The sequence below is a fragment of the Taudactylus pleione genome, unplaced genomic scaffold (genome assembly GCF_031769625.1).
Source record: "Taudactylus pleione unplaced genomic scaffold, aTauple2 ptg000451l, whole genome shotgun sequence".
Taxonomy (NCBI): domain Eukaryota; kingdom Metazoa; phylum Chordata; class Amphibia; order Anura; family Myobatrachidae; genus Taudactylus; species Taudactylus pleione.
In genome coordinates, this window is record NW_028284853.1 from 3,602,737 (window position 1) to 3,620,413 (window position 17,677).

The following is a 17,677-nucleotide window of genomic DNA, read 5'->3' on the forward strand; positions in this document are numbered from 1 at the left end:
CCAGCGTACATATCACATACCAAAGGATATTCACGTTGATCCTGAAAAATTTGCTGCTGAGCTAATAAGTCGCTTGGAGGGCGTTCTGAGAGACCGTGAAGCGGAACAGAAGTTAGAGGAGCGACTGAAACGTGTGAGAGCTGTGAGTATCGCTCAGACCCCGGAGTCTGGCTTGTAGCCTTGGTAGAAGCCTGGTCTCACCATCCACAATGGCATTAGAGAGTATGGCGCAGGAACCGATACTGTTAGTATGTCAGTTTTATCATGTACATTTTAGAATGTTTGTTTGCTAATAAATTCGCACTTCTCCATCATGTGCAATGCAAGGCTTCAGCAGAAACAATTATTTGCTCTACGTCTAATGGTGTTAAATTCCGCAGCATGCTTATTCGCAAGTTAAATGGTTGATCTTTGGAAGCAGGGGCGCATTTAAGCAGTGCGCTGGTACTATCGCAGGTCAATCCACATAGAAGTTTGTGGGTTTTTTCTGTTTATCCTTCATACATCTTATTGTACACCGTTGTGACCAGAGCACGTATACGTTTTGGTACCGTTTGTTACAGGGGAAATGATTGCCCACAATGACTGTCAGCCTCGTCTCACACAGCACCTTCTTTAGATGGCATAGTGACTGCTGCAAAACCAAATATATTTATTTTTTTATGTAAGATATGACACAGGAAACACTTGAACACTCTTTCCTATCTCCTTATTATCTTATATTCCCTTATTTTATTTTTTACCCTTTAAGTCGGGAGCTAGTCAGTTTACCACTATACCTAATTTTGAAAGATTCAGTGTAACCTGGATCTAACCACGTTCAGCCATGTTCGGCTAGCCTCAGCTCCGACTGCTGTGCACCACGACCGTATGACCAGGGACTATAAGAAAATGTTGGTGGCCACGTCAATAAAAGTCTGGGCTGAGTAACACCTGGTATAGCATGGTCATCTTCACCAACTTAGCTAGTCAATTAAAGGACCACTTTACCCCAAAATGTCATCTTTCAGATATAAAAATGTGTATTCATCTGCCCCTCGCTGTATCCCCTACCATCTCTCTTCCGGTTGCCCCAGAATTGTCGAGACATTCACAGGCCAAGTTCTCCGCAGTTTGAACTGTTAGCTCCTCTGCTGCAATGATTGACAGCCCACCCTCCTCTGGTAATACAGCTGGGACTGTCAGTCATTTATAGAAAAAGCTGAAGTCAATTCCAAGTGCGGAGAAATCCTGTGCGTGGTCTCCTGGAAATAATGGTAGATACAGTTAAGGATTGAAGTGGTAATTGCGCAGTTATGAATAGTGCCAAGTGATCCCGTCGTTGGGTTTTCTTTCAGTGCACTAGTAAAGGAGTCTTTGCATTTAGCACTTGGAAATAAACCGTTCTGTGTGCTCCAAACATTACAGCAATGTTTATAATAGCACAAGTCTGCTGTCTCTCTCTCTCTCCGCTGAATAGGTTGACCTTTAACATTCAAGATGTAGTTCATATATTATTTAAATGCCACACAACCTCTTCTTGCTCACTGCTATCCAGGTGGCTCGGTTGAATCTTGTACTGCAGTGGTCGGTGTACATTTTGCAATCTCTAATCTACAGTAAACAGACATATATACATGAACTTGTTTTCATTTTGTCTATTTGCTTGGGTCAAAATAATAATAATAAAAAAATAATCATCTACTTGACAAGGTCATACTGCAACAATAAATTCTTGAGTGAAAATTGTAAACGTGTGCTACAACGGTGCCATCTAGTGGCCAGCTGTGTATAAATGGTCACATTTATAAGGCGGTTGTAAAACCGTATCTGTATGACCTGACCTCTCCTGGGGGGGCGATGTACTAAGCCGTGGAGAGAGAGAAAGTACCAACCAATCAGCTCCTAACTGCCATGTCACAGGCTGTGTTTGAAAAATGATAGTTAAGAGCTGATTGGTTGGTATTTTATCTCTCTCCACTTTATTACTCTCCAAGGCTTAAGCTGGGTACACACCTATACAATCGTCGGGCCGTTCTTTCAATATCGAGGGAGCGGCCGTTGGATTGTATAGGTGTTAACACTGTCCCGATGCAGGAGCCTTTAGCAATAAACGGCTTTTAACGCTCCTGCAACGGTCTGGATTGGGAGGTCGCATCTTTTGTACTGTTTAATATTTATTGGTTCAACCTCCCGATCCCATAGAAGCCTGTACATACTGTGCTATGTCTGCACAGTGTGTACGCTCACAGCCAGCAGACAGGGGGTCACACTGGGGACAGACTGCACGGCTGATCAGGACAGTCTTACCCGATCAGCCTGCAATCGAAAAAGTGTGTACCCAGTATTAGTACATCTAGCCCTATATCACAAAATCATTTTGTTTCCAGACCTCCTCAGTAACATTGAAGGACACTTTATGAAACCTTTCTATGCTTCAGATGACTGACTGGAGGATAGCAGTTACCATTCGGTACATATAGCACTGTCACACCGGCAGTTATGCTGTTGATTGGAACCATTTATATACACACTTCTTAATGTCACAAGACACACATTGTATATTGGATTATTTTATACTTTTGCTACCTTTGAAAATAGAATATTGTGAAAGCAGGTAAAGACATATAGTATATAACTATGAGTAAGTCATAGATGTACAATATATAACTATGAGTAAGTCATAGATGTACAGTATATAACTATGAGTAAGTCTTAGATGTACAGTATATAACTGAGTAAGTCTTGGATGTACAGTATATAACTATGAGTAAGTCATAGATGTACAGTATATAACTATGAGTAAGTCTTAGATGTACAGTATATAACTATGAGTAAGTCTTAGATGTACAGTATATAACTATGAGTAAGTCATAGATGTACAGTATATAACTATGAGTAAGTCTTAGATGTACAGTATATAACTATGAGTAAGTCTTAGATGTACAGTATGTAACTATGAGTAAGTCTTAGATGTACAGTATATAACTATGAGTAAGTCTTAGATGTACAGTATATAACTATGAGTAAGTCTTAGATGTACAGTATATAACTATGAGTAAGTCATAGATGTACAGTATATAACTGAGTAAGTCATAGATGTTCAGTATATAACTGAGTAAGTCTTAGATGTACAGTATATAACTATGAGTAAGTCTTAGATGTACAGTATATAACTATGCGTAAGTCTTAGATGTACAGTATATAACTATGAGTAAGTCTTAGATGTACAGTATATAACTATGAGTAAGTCTTAGATGTACAGTATATAACTATGAGTAAGTCTTAGATGTACAGTATATAACTGAGTAAGTATGACTTCTCCCCCTTTTTGTTCCTAAAGGAAGAAGAAGGGGACGACGCTGATGTCTCGTCTGCACCCTCGATGGTTAGCCACAAGTTGCCTTCAAGCCAGCCTGTGCATCACTATGGTTCTCGATATTCTGAGATGGGTTGCGTCGGGATGCAGATCCGGGATGCCCATGAAGAAAATCCAGAATCCATTCTTGATGAACATGTGCAACGTGTCATGAAAACTCCAGGCTGCCAGTCGCCGGGCCCTGGCCGCCATTCTCCAAAGCCACGCTCGCCCGATGGCGGGCACCTGAGCAAAGGCCTTCCCATCTCTGTGGGCAAGCATTCAGCCAAGTCTGGGTCAAAATTAGAGGCGTCCAACCTGTATCACAAACACACCTATCACCACGTGCACCACCACAGCGGGGTGAAACCTAAAGAACAGATTGAGGCTGAGGCCACGCAAAGAGTACAAAGCAACTTTACCTGGAATGTAGACCCTCACAACTATGCAACCAAATCCCGCAATTATGCAGAGAGCATGGGGATGGCTCCCAATCCTATGGATTCTTTGGGCTACAGGTAAGCGTTATGTCATGCTCACTGTGATGCTAAAATATAGCTTAAGCACTGTAATAGTTATTTCTGATATTAATCATATTTTCGATTAGCTCTGTATTTCGAGGTTTGCAAAACATTCTAAAAAATATTGATGGTAAAACATTCCTAGTACATGTTTCCCTCATGGCGACTTTGGTGTTGTAATTTGATCCAGTATCCTGCCCATCGGCTCACCTGGAGTTAATAACATTGATGGATTAGACACTTTGCTTCCTCTGTGCTTTAATTAAACCGAACCTGACTAGCATTTCATTGGCTTCAGCCCGCTAACAGTTACTGGGCGATCTCTACTTATATTTTAATATTATTAATTAACATTTGCTCACAGTTAGGAACAAAACAGTAATGTAACCGTAATAAAACAAGACTGGCTAATAACAAACAGGTAAGGAGCCCTGCCTGCAAGCTTACAATCTATAGGGAACACCATTCTGTGACCACCGAAGTATAGGCCAAACTCCACCATTACAGTCCAAGTTTTAAGGATATCCATGCTTGAGCACAGATGATTTTATTAGTATCTCAATCAATTTGATTTAACCATCTGAACTCAAAATTGGATATCCTTTAAACCTGGACTGTAATGGCGGAGTTTGGGAAACTAAAAAACTTCATTATTATTTATTAAGTTATTTATATAGTGTGTTCCGTAGAACTTAGATTATTTGGCCATTGACATCAGTCCCTGTACCAGTAGAGCTTACCATCTGTATTCCCTACCATATGCGTGCATACAGGGAGAACATACAAACTCTGCTACCCAATTAAAATAATTTTTCAACAGGCACTGATGGTGTATCCAATCATGGTTCGCATGCACAATCGTCTGCCCATACTGGGGATAGGTGACCGAGTACTTAGAGAATGTATGTCATAATTTATTTACTGAATGCAGACATTAGCCTGACGTGTGAGCTGGCTACGGTGTTGTGCAGTCGCCAGCCGACCCTACAATTCTGTTTTTAATGCTCGGAACACAGTGACCCAATGTAATGGGACCACACAACAGGCTTCCAGCGAGGTTCTCCATAGAACTGTCCATGCATTTAGCCATTGGACGACTTCTTCCCAAGGTTGTTAGCATTTAGCCGTAAACCTTCATGTGTTTGTAATATACGTTCTCTCTTCCAGTGGGAAAGTAAGTATGCTCGCCAAAAGGAACGCAAAGAAAGTGGACTCCGGGAAGATTGAAAGCGCCAGCTACGACATGCCCGTTGTTCCGGAGGACGCAGAGAGACACCAGAAAATAATGCAGTGGATAATGGAAGGGGAGAAAGAGATTAGCAGACACAAGAAAACCGTCCATAGGTGAGTTGTATATATTCTTCAGCATTGATTGCTTGGCGGAGCTCTGGTCTGCTGTTCCAAAATCTGAATGTTATCCTGAAGTTATAATTTAGGTCTCAAACCCGTCTGAGGAGTGCAATTCCTGGAAAATATGTTGTCTTATGAGATTTGTAATTTATCTCCTGTTGTCTCCTTATGTACTGTGAAGGTGCGTACACACTGGGCAATTAAAGTGGACGACTGAACGGTATCGTTATCGTTCAGTCGTCCACTTTATCGTCCATTTTTAACACCAAAACGATGAACGGTAACGACGATGCGCTTTCCCGCTTGTTGTTCGTCATTATCGTTCATTGGGTAAACATGCAGGCCAGCCTGACGATATTGTCAGGTTGCTGCATGTTGGGGAATGGTGGAGAGAGCCCGGCACTGAACGATATCGTTAATGATATCGTTCAGCGGCTGTGCTCAATGTCAGGAACAACATTGAGCACACCCTGCCGGGGACACACTAGACGATATCGCTCAGAGAGCATATTGTCTAGTGTGTACGCACCTTGAGCCTTTCTGCGTTCTGCTTACATTAGAGGTTTGGATCAGGCACGTAAAGTGCAAATAATACCTTCGGCCGATATGAGCTGTTTAAACTTGTAGTGGACAAATAAATTTACTATTTCTCTTGTTTTTCCCCCGCATTCATACTTTATATGCAGTATGCTGCTAGCATTGACACAAGTATCGCTAAAATACACACAGAACAAATCTGTTAAACCCACTTGCTGGGTAACGTAAGGTCCATTGAGACGTGATTATGAATCGGATTAAAAGTAAAATTCACTTACTGCCCACAAAACACCGGATTGAAATATCTGATGAGTTGTGTGTGACTCTCACAGTGCGCCCATGTTTATAAGTGCACCCGTAGGGCAATGGGTTTATAACACAAGACCCCCGCAGCTCCCTTCTTGTGCTGTCAGTGGATTATTGTTGTTGATTTTTGCATGTAATACAATGTTTATCTGCAGCTCATCAGGTGCCAAGAAGCAGCCCACTCATGATGTGCCTAGACCACTTTCCATTGAACGGCCCGGCGCAGTCCACCCTTGGGTCAGTGCTCAGCTACGTAACGTGGTGCAGCCCTCTCATCCCTTTGTGCAAGACCCCACCATGCCACCCAATCCTGCCCCCAATCCACTGACGCAGTTGGAGGAAGCACGCCGGCGGCTGGAAGAGGAGGAGAAAAAAGCCGTCAAAGCGCAAGTGAAACAAAGGTATAAACTTATTAATTGTTTATCGTTTTGTACAATATGCAACATCCTCCCATCTACCTGTGCTGCAATCTCATATTGATAGTTAGCCTTGAATAGGATATTGTGGCCCATTTAGAACCGGGGGCTGCAGTAAGCGGCTGTCTTAGTACAGCTGTCATTTCAAGAAGCCATTGCGCACAATTCTATGAAATGGTGCAAATGAGGACTTTTTGGGGGCAAGGAAATTAATTTTTTTTTTTGCGCCCGCAGCTCCGGTCTAAACTGACAGGCGATATTCAATTATTTATGATTATGATGATCTGCGGGCACCCATAACTTATTGCGCATGTCGCGCCCAAATTACCTGTGTAGATCTGCTAAACCCATGCAAACTACTGGGCTCGCTGCGTAAACCGCAGTTTAGGCTCCATACAGCCCGCCTTTAGGCGGATTTTTGCTCTCCATCTCAGGAGGGTGTGAGCAGACATAATGGGAGCTCAGCAGCACAAACAATTGAATAGCTTCTGGGTACTTTAGACGGGAGCTGCAGCAGCGCAAAACAATTGAATTACCTCCTCTAAATAACACTACAAATATATTATTTATTACCAGTTATTTATTTAGCGCACACACATATTCCGCAGCGCTTTACAGAGAAATTTGTCCATTCACGTCAGTCCTTGCCCCTACTCACACACGAGGGTTAATTTTTGTTGGGAGCCATTTAGCCTACCAGTATATTTTTGGAGTGTGGGAGGAAACCCACGGAAGCACAGGGAGAATATACAAACTCCACACAGTTAGGGCCGTAGTTGGAATCGAACCCACAACCTCAGTGCTGTGAGGCAGTAATGCTAACCATTACACCATCTGTGCTGCCCCAAGATATTGTTCCAGCTACTTTGTGCTACCACCGAAACATAAAATGACACTTCAGGCGGCTGCATGTTGACCAGAACATACAGCTAAACAGTACCCTGGACCTGGCGCGCCAAGAAGGGCTATTTATCGCGGCTAAAGCCACGGCGTATATGTAATGTATCACATCATGATTATACGCTCTACCGACAGTGTCCTCTCACAACAGCTAGAAGCCACGTTTCCTCTATTTGTTATGGCGTCCTTTCCTTTCAGCTTAGTACAGAAATAGACAAAATAATACAGAAATCACTGGAATCTATTGACCCTCATCATTTTTTGGGGGGTATTTTGGCTTTCTGGCAACTGGGCGGTGTCAGACTTGGCTTTGTTACGTCATGGAGATTCCTAAAGATCTACTAAACTTTCTAGCACTCTAAGTACATCTTGTTATATTTCCAGAAGCGAAAGTTGATTTAAAGTTTTGTTTTTTGTTTTGTTTTTATTCCGCCGATTCTTTTTGTGACGTCACCATTTCTGAAAAGGAAAAATATATTCTGTAACATAACCTTTATAATGATATCATAATATCCTTTTAACTTCACAATCTCATTACGGGCTTAATAATGAATGCATTTAAGAAGATTTGCCCCCCTGTTTCTATTCTCGTTTCGTTCACACCTGTCAAATACTTTTGAAGTCATCTTGCAGCTTCATGCGGCGGCGCAGACATTGTGCTACAGAGCGCGCTCAGATGTGGCCGTACAGAAGCCGTTCTCCTAGGAATCAGTGATCCCTGTGACAGCTGAGCTTCTCCGTACATGATGAAAGTGCTTTGGCCGTGACGGGCGCAGCCAGCACTGATGCTAATGGGCTCCGGAAGCATAAATCTGAACACCGTACAATTAGCAGCCAAAAAATACGAGAGGAAGCTGATTTTCGGCGTTAATTACAAACAAAACGACAGCACTGACAACAGTATTTTATCACAATAAAGCAGGAAACATCGATGATCCTATAGGGCTCCTTGGAATTCCCTTGGGCAGTCGGATAAGCAGTATTGCTGGATTTGTAGTATTGTGTAATTAGTCCTCATAGGACGTTTTGCTGAGTTAGACCTACAGAAACTTTAGAGATTGCTGGAAATTTGTTCAAGTGAACTCCCCTTCATACCCTCTCCCCGTCCCTCCCCACATCTGCCAGGGACAACACCATGTACTGGCACCGAGATACGGATCCTGCCGCATGCAGCTCAGAATTCCCCTTAGTGTCTCTGCTACTCATAGCCGTATAGCAAACTCCATCTGGGCTTCTTCAGCTCAGCTCTGGGGTGTAGGGTGATCAGATATTACACTGTGTGTTATGCCCTGAGTATTGGTGGGAATGTTTTTAGTATTGTGTGCATGGGATTGCCTGGTATTTATTTTTTTTTTAATTATGGCCGTCACGTTATTAGTAGAAAAGCCTTGAGATGAAATAGTGAGTGTTCATTGGCTGCCACTGCATGGATATAGATCATTTTCTAATCTGTAAGGTTGTTCTCTAGGTATGTTCAAGAGGTAATCCAGCGGGGGCGCTCTTCTGTCAGGCCAGCTTATATCCCACTGCTGAATGTGGTACCAGCTGTCTCCGACATGGACCTCTCAGAGTCACAGTATGTGTCACTCTTCTTATCATGTGTGAATTTCTCTGTGCTTGTACAACCCCTCTCCCCAGCACCTGTAGCCTCCCCCCCTTGTGCGTCTCACCCCTCCGGTCAGCTGTTACCACACCTCCAATCCTGTCCCACCACATCCAGCGACTAAATGTAGAGAATGCTGTTGTGTCGTAGCATTTATCCAGCTATTTGGATAGTACATGTATGACTTGTGGGTGCCCCTGAGCGCAGGGGCAAATACAGGGCAGACCCGCCAGTGATACTTAGCAGCAGCTGGAAATGTTTCAGTAGATATCAGGTTTCTGCATTACCATTGGGAGCATATTACTACTTAGGTCTCTGCTAAGCTAGATGGCTATCTCACATTGTTATAGCATCACCACATATCCACTATGTTGCTTGTTCTGTATTATGGAAACTTTACAATAACCATATAGTAAAGAACTGCACGGAATGGACCAGTTTGAGTAACAATGTAGCTGTGCATATGTGGTGCTTACATAAAGCAGCTTATGGGTGTGTATGTAAGTCTATGTAGTTGGCTGAGCTGTTTTGCTTGGCACGTTCTTTATATTTGGCTATATCTGTCCATCAGGCAGTCAGCTATTTGCTTAAAGTGGTGACATTCGATCGTAAATCACCCTTGGTCTCGTGAAGTGGAGATACAGTATGGTTATCTCTTTTTCTTCCTTTGTAACATGAATGGCCGGTATAGATTGGTGGATTCATTCATACACAGGGGGCACTACCAACCGACATTCTGTGCTTTAGCAGTTGAGCTTTTTGTCCAGGAGTCTTATGGTTATATTTATTTGTGATGAGATGGAGGTAAATACACTTGTTTATAACACATCTGCTTTGGATATTGTAGGGAAGACTTACTGTAACGTGGTGTTATATGTGGAAATGTTATTATTTTTAATAACGGGCTCACTGTAGTCATGTATTGGTTTCAGGAATGAATGTGTGCTGTGTAGGAATGTAATAGTGTCTTCTGCTAAAGGGTGTGAAATCATAAATACAGGACCCTATCTAAATGATGTACTGGTAATGTCAACTGTGCATATATTTTGAAAATAATAATCCTGTGGGGAAGGCATTGTTCTTTGCACATGGGACTTCCTGTTTGTAAATTTCGTTGCGGTCCATGACGGGAGCTTTTTGGTGCCTGACATCTTCGTCTCAAGCACAGTAAAGGTCCCAGAAAGGACCGGGCTTTCTCAATGTCATAGTCTTTAGCCTCAGTGTTGTTCACTTATTTACTATTTTTTTGCTTACCATCTTGGTTTATCTCCATCAGGTTAAAGCCACAGAAGAAGGGAGGAAGTGGCTCCGGGCAGCCCTGTGATAACATTGTTGTGGCTTACTATTTCTGTGGAGAACCAATTCCCTACAGGACTATGGTGAAAGGTCGTGTAGTGACCCTGGGACAATTCAAAGAGTTGCTTACAAAGAAAGGAAACTACAGGTACAGCCACACAAATACCCATAGTATGCATCTATCCTGTTCTTACAGTTCTGTGCCTATGAATATATCCATCTTCTAGGTATATATTTATCCTGTTCTTACAGTTTAGTGCCTATGAATAGTATATATCTATCCTGTCCTTACAGTTGAATATATCAATCTTCTAGGTATATATATATATCCTGTTCCTACAGTTCTGTGCCTATGAATATATCCATCTTCTAGGTATATATCTATCCTGTTCTTACAGTTCTGTGCCTATGAATATATCCATCTTCTAGGTATATATCTATCCTGTTCTTACAGTTCTGTGCCTATGAATATATCCATCTTCTAGGTATATATCTATCCTGTTCTTACAGTTCTGTTCCTATGAATATATCCATCTTCTAGGCATATATCTATCCTATTCATACAGTTCTGTGACTGAATCTGTCCATCTTTCTAGGTATTACTTCAAGAAAGTAAGTGATGAATTTGATTGCGGAGTGGTGTTTGAGGAAGTGCGAGACGATGACTCTATTTTACCCATTTATGAAGAAAAAATTATTGGGAAAGTGGAAAAGATTGACTAGGTCATCTGGAAACCTAAAATGACCTGCTGGATGGATAGAAGGGAGACGTGAACACCTTAAACACTGAATGCTGGAATCGGGTGATGACGCAAGTGTCCCTGGCTGTCGTACTGGGGCCCGTACCCTGTCCCGGGAGGCTTACTTCCCGTACTGGAGTCTCCCACCAGACTGCAGGCTGAGACCCTGTCAGGACCGCGTCTGCCGCCCCCTCCTGGGAGTAGTTCATGTAACGTAGCCGTGTACAGTTCAACTAGAGATTGTAATAGAACCTTGTTTATGAAAGCTGCATATTTTTGATACCTTGAAATAAACAGGAAGATAATTCCCAATGTCACAGTGCACTTATGTAAATGTGAACTCTACGGTGCTGACATCACCAAACATGTCACCTATCTTCTTAAGCCAATAGCAACATAAACATTCTGCCAACATGTATTTTATTTCTGGTGTTTGAGCCGCCATTTCCAATGTTCGCTGTTGCCACACATGTATTCTGTATGCTTTTACAAACACTATGATTTGCTTTTGAATAAATGTTCTGTACAGTATGCACCCCGGGCCTAGATGTTGGCATCGCTGGTACATTACGTATGGGTACCTGATTTTTATTTTTTTTATTTTAAATCTAATTGCTCTATGTTGGTCCTTTTTGAAACTAGAAATATAATTTATTATTTAACCTTGTATTCCAGAATCTTGTTTTATTGCTATATTAAAGTGATCGGTTTCTGTCTGCAACACAGTCCTATTATCTGCGCAAATTTCTGAGAGCTACACAATTGCGTCTAAAGTGGGGTTTGAGCGATAACATAGACGCCACAAACCATTTCAGATTACAAGTTTAAAAGAACGTACAATCTTTGCATTAGGCATTTAATTCCCTTGAATTTCTTTGCCATGTGACAATGAGATTTTGAGAACAAGTGTCACATGGGAGGTAAGATTCCTGCGTACAACATACACTATTTAATTTCAGGAGACTCCTGGATCTCAGTAACTGTTCAAAATTGCGTCACAACCTTTTCACATGGTTATGGAATGGTTGGCGGTGGCTGCCGCGCTGACTGACCAGCGCTGTTCGGAAAACCAGCTGCAGCTGACGCTCACTAAATTTGTGCGGTCTTCAACTCTTTGTCTGCTACAGTGAAGTGGATGTTAGAACCCAATCTGTCCAGCATTCATGATGTATCCATTACCAGCTGATCTAAGACATTGACAGAACTGCAGTTGGCCAGTGTTAGATTCTTTGGTCATCTCCTCTGTAGTGAGATATATAGGGGATTATATATAGAAACATTTCCTTGCTGGCTGTTTCTGAGATACAGGTCTCTGTCGCTAGTAGCCATGCCCTATTCACAGCCTCCCCCTGGTTGTTGGGGAAACATTTTCCTATACCAAGCTAACCCACTGCTGCCAGTGTCGCCAAGTACAGAGAGCAGGACGCTGCAAAAGGGGAGCTTGTATAGCTTAGAAATAGTGACATGAGTCGAGTTTGGGGCATGCCGAAATTAGTTCATTTAACTTTTATGAAAGTGGAAATCATTTTTGACTCTCTCGCTCTCCTTCAGCTCTGCCCATTGTTGTGTAGTGGAACTGGTTGTCCTTCTAATGTGCCCGCACCCATGGGAAGGTTTAATGTCTGAAACAATGGTCTGTGGTCAGTAGGTCTCATTACGTTCTCATGATATCCCTTTGACTTTTACGAAAATTGAATTTCCTGTATTTGGTGCAGTTGCTACAGTATATCTGGGTAACATTAGGTTTATTGAATCCTACAGGCTTTTATATTGTTTAGGTCATGTTTGAATCCAGTAAGGTGAAGCAAACTTGGTATAATTACCACACTGTACATTTAGGGCCGTATTCTTTTTAAGGCGAGAAGCTGTTTCTGCGTGATTTTGGCGAAAACTTTTCGCCTGTTTTGATTTTACTCCGTACTCAATTTGAAAGACTTTCCGCCTAGGCAGAAAGTCAATGCAATGTAATAGGCGAAAAAGTTTTGCCTATGAATAGCAGGCGGAAAAAAGTGCAGAATTGGGGTTTTGGGGTGCAAAGTTGCGGGTACCCTCGTGCAGCATTCAAACAGTCCCCCAAAGGTAAACGGTGTCAAAATTATTATTTTTTTTAAAAGACTTAAGAACACCCCAAAAAATTACTTTGAATTTGGGGGCATAAAAAAAAAATGTTGGGGTACAAAGTTAAAAACTAGCGAACTTGACTCTGAGGGGTCCCCAAGTATGCCCCAAGTGTTTTTTTTTTATTGCAGGTGCATGCGCAGGTGTTGTTTTTTTTTTCAGCTTTACTTTAGCAACTTTTAAATATGCTGACCCCCATTTTCTAAGTACCCCAAATTTGCTGGGATAAGTTATTTTCAACAAAAAACCCTCCTAAATACTATTCTGCACCACTTATTAAAAAACGCTATATAGCAGCTATTGAGCCCGTTTAAAAACACCAGATACCTTCAGCAAGCTAAATCGGGGGGTACCATAGCTAACCCCCATGTCAGAGCATCATTTGGGGAGTGTCAGGCTGATTTCCCCAAATTTTACAGTACTTTCCACCAGTTCAAGTTTCGCCGGGTCCTGTTTTTGCCTACTTTCAAATTGAATACGGGGTAAAGCGGGCACGCGTGCAATACTTTTCCGCCTGCACAACAGGCGAAGTAGGCGGAAAGTCCGGGGAGGCGAAAAAGTATCGCGGGTACGCTCTAATTGAATACGGCTCATAGTTGTATAAGATACTCTAGGCTGCCTCTAGTGGGCAGTTGCAGTTTTGCATTTTGTAAATGTAATCTGCATTTCATCCTGTCTGGTCTTTCCGGTGACTTGCGGATAATTCAACAACAATATAATACGTCCGGTGGAAATAAGCAGTCTTGCCATATGAAAACTTTTTTTTTTTTTGACATAGTTGATATGTTACAGAAAACAAGGTGACAGATTGTTGAAAATTAACAATCATTTCAAAAAATGACTTGCAATCTTCAAGAATTTGTCAACCTGTTTTCTCTGCCGTATCCACTATGTAACCGCCTTACCCACGCCAAATGCATGAAAAAATAAGCGTAACAAATTAGGTGCCGTTTATATTGCAGTCCTCCTCTGAATAGGCAATGCACTCAATGGTTGAGTGAAGCGATATTGATTTAAATACTCCCTAACCCATTTTTTGATTTTTTTTTAAATGATATACAATCATTTTTACAATCTTAATTTACCTGTGTCTGTGTGTGTATATATAATTTTATATGTGTGTGTGTATGTGTATATATATATATATATATATATATATATGTATGTATGTGTGTCTATGTATATGAGTGTATACATTTTGGCCGGTATCCAATTAGCCCCGGACATTGTTGGGGCATAATTGATCCCCGCGATCGGCTGAAAACGGGTATTTTTTTTCTTATTATCCACGTTTTGACTTTTTTTTTTCACATCCTATCCTATTATTTTGAACTAAATAATAGGATATAGCTCATGAAAAGACATAGGTCTGAGAGCTTATCGCAGACCCTATGTGTTTTCACCTTTTTTGGGGTGAAAAAAACGTCACTTATCGTGGATTCTTTTTCGGGACACATCAGGTCCCCAAAAATATCCACGATAAGTGCCGGCGTCAGGCAGCACTTCGGGGCTAATTGGATGCCGCCCTTTGTGTGTATATATTTGTGTGTGTGTGTGTGTATGTATATATATATATGTATATATATATATATATGTGTGTGTATATATTTGTGTGTGTATGTATATATATATATGTATATATATATATGTGTGTATATATATAATATATATATATATATATATATATTAGGGATGTGCAGGCTCGGTTCTACTCGGTTCCGTTCGGTTCTTTTTACCGAATCTTATTGGCTATCCAAAACTCGTGACAGCTGAAACCCAATAAGATCCGGTAAAAAGAACCGAACGGAACCGAGTAGAACCGAGCCTGCACATCCCTAATATATATATATATATATACTGCCTTCAAATGAGCTATATTACGATGTTCTATTATTATATTTAGTGATCACAACCAGATAATTGCTTGTGGCCCATGGAACACAGCTGGTTTTATTTTGCAAGTTACTGACTGAATCTATTATTTGTATCCAGTGTCATCAGACATATTTTGAAGATTTGTGTAAAATTCTCTCTTAAAACACACTTGTGAATCAAATTTATTTTGTGTATATTATCTAATATATTAAAATATTTATTGCATGTCCTCTACAATTTGCCTGTCTGCGATTTGAAGTTTATCTGGGGGATTCAGTGAAATATACAGCTAATACCCCTTTCACACAGAAATGTCCCTAAAATGCCGGGTCGTTTTGCCTGTCCCAGCGTGACCCCCCTTTCACACAGAAAACAAATTACCAGGTCAAGCATTTCTACCTGGTAGTTTGTGATCAGCTCGGGTAATTTTTCTGTCTAAAAGGGTCAACCTGGGTTGAAATTGCCGGGTTTCCGACCCTGGTAAAAACCAGGGTCGAAGTCATGGGAATTTCGACCCTGGTTGACCCTTTCACACAGAAAAAGAACAAGTGTTGATCTACCGAGTAAAAGTGCTTTACCCGGTAATTTGCTTTCCTGTGCGAAAGGCATATTAGTAACATTTTTACAAAGTAGCCTCCATGAATTGGGAATAAAATGTAATAAACTTAAAAATTTGGAAACTATAACAAGTGCAATGCTTAAAAAGTACTAACAGAATCGTAAACTCGATCCTTGCTGTAGTCCTTTTTATATTGAAAATTATATTCCTTTACAAATGTACTATATTTTGTAAAGCTCTTCTCACTTTAAAAAAAAATAAAATGTACTCACAAATGTATTGTCATTGTTTTTACATTGGCCTAGAAGACAATATGGCAGCTCCCAATGTTGTGAAATGACCAGAAGTTTTCTTTTAAAGAATTAATTCATCCAGCTACATTTTTCAAAGCCTGAAGCAAGAGCTAAAGAGAAAATAAACCTTATTTAAATATTTGTATATTTTATTATGGTATAAATTGATTAAAGAGAGAATTGGATTATTTTGGTGTTGAAATTGCCATTAGTTCACTTAGAAATCGGGGGCAGCTTAGCAGACGTAGATTTCACAGAAATGTGCTTTTCGTATTTAGTTTGTTTGTTGCGTTTCATCTTAATGAATAGCTATTACATATTCAGTTTTACTGTAGGTTCCGCTGGGATCTCAGTCCACATTTTCCTTCTCTTCATACAATTCCCAGTTTTGCTTTTACTACATTGTCAAGTATTAAGAGTTGTGTTTAGTTTTTGCTTCTTGGTTTATCTACTGTGTTATATGGAAAATCAATAATTAATGACTGATGTTTATATATATATATATATATATATATATATATATATATATATATATAGCTCATTTTATTTGTATGCTTTCAGGTGCACCTTGCTATGATAGTTTATTTGTGTGTGTGTCTTTTCCCCAACATCTCCGCAGGCTGCTGATTGGCTGCTCACAAATACTTATGCAAATGAGTATATTCTTGTACAAAAAATCTCTTTATGTAAAATTTGCCTTTTTTTTTTTTAGTGTACATAAATATATTTTTAACAGGGAGGGTGGATTGGGCAGTTTTTGCTGTAAGCCCAAATGATAACGTATTTTTCTGCTGCCTCCAATGTATCTTTCACAGTTTATTATAGTTTTGTGACCCTAATGCAGTGGATGTATTACAGATTAATTGGCTATAAAGTGTTTTATTTTATTAGAAAGTACTGTACTTGATACATGCCTGGTTTTGTATTTTTAAGATATTTTTTTCCCTGTAATTTTGTCAAGTTCTTTTTTTTTTTTATTCTTTTTTTCTAGAACTGTTTTTTTGTTTTTGTTTTTTGAAGCTAGGGTCACTTATTTAGATAATAGAACATTCAGATACAATGTATATGGTTCACTGTTTAAATGTAAATGCATACCTCTTTGCTTTGTTATAATCCATAAATTATAGTCCATAAATCAGATTTTAAGCCAAAGTGTGTCATCGTAGTCTCACAGTTTGGTACTCGTTTTATGTCCGTGGGGGGTGCTAATCCCCTCAACACTTGTATATGAGTGTTAATGTTACTGGTCTATTTACAAATAGATATCTGTCACAGAGTGCCTTTTTAAATGTCATTCTTCAATTAAATTTAAACATATTTTGTTTCATAATCCAGGAGATGTTGTAAGATTTTCTTAAAATCGTGTTTTTCACTTTTTTTCTAAAGAGGTTTTCTTCTTTGTAAATATGTACATTTTCTTACAAACAAAATAAAATGTAAAAAAAAAAAATCCAAGGCATCTCCAAAAGCACTGCGGCTTTATGAATTGATCAATACCCCACAGATACTTTCTTGTACATTTTATATAAGGTACTTGGAGATTAATAAAAATATAAACTGACGGATTCATGACTATTGTCGATTTATTTTCTATCGGACAATTGCAATCATTTTGCTGCAATGTTACCCGTGTGTTGGCTGACTTGGGTTGACCTAAAGAGTTATGGGGCCCATACTTCAGCAATTGCAAAAAAAAAAAAAAAAGATTCACAGATTCTGCTTTTTATTTCCCCGATGTAATGATTCTCCAATCCACCATTGTGCAACCATATAGTGCCGATATTTTCCAGTGATTTGCAGATGCTTTTCATCCAAAGATCGCATCT

At 40.1% G+C, this 17,677-nt stretch overlaps 1 protein-coding gene across 2 annotated transcripts in view; it reads left to right on the forward strand.

The window, feature by feature from the left end:
- AXIN1 (axin 1) overlaps positions 1-14,820 on the forward strand; it is a 43,581-nt gene extending 28,761 nt beyond the window's left edge. The window contains exons 5-11 of one of the 2 annotated variants that reach the window (XM_088448146.1): positions 5-142; positions 3,323-3,855; positions 5,026-5,202; positions 6,207-6,452; positions 8,836-8,943; positions 10,247-10,414; positions 10,863-14,820. In XM_088448146.1, the coding sequence (XP_088304272.1) occupies positions 5-142; positions 3,323-3,855; positions 5,026-5,202; positions 6,207-6,452; positions 8,836-8,943; positions 10,247-10,414; positions 10,863-10,989 (1,497 nt within the window). In that variant the 3' untranslated portion in view covers positions 10,990-14,820. The remainder of the gene's footprint in view (positions 1-4; positions 143-3,322; positions 3,856-5,025; positions 5,203-6,206; positions 6,453-8,835; positions 8,944-10,246; positions 10,415-10,862) is intronic. The other variant, XM_088448147.1, reaches the window with a different exon arrangement.
- Positions 14,821-17,677: the final 2,857 nt, after the last annotated feature.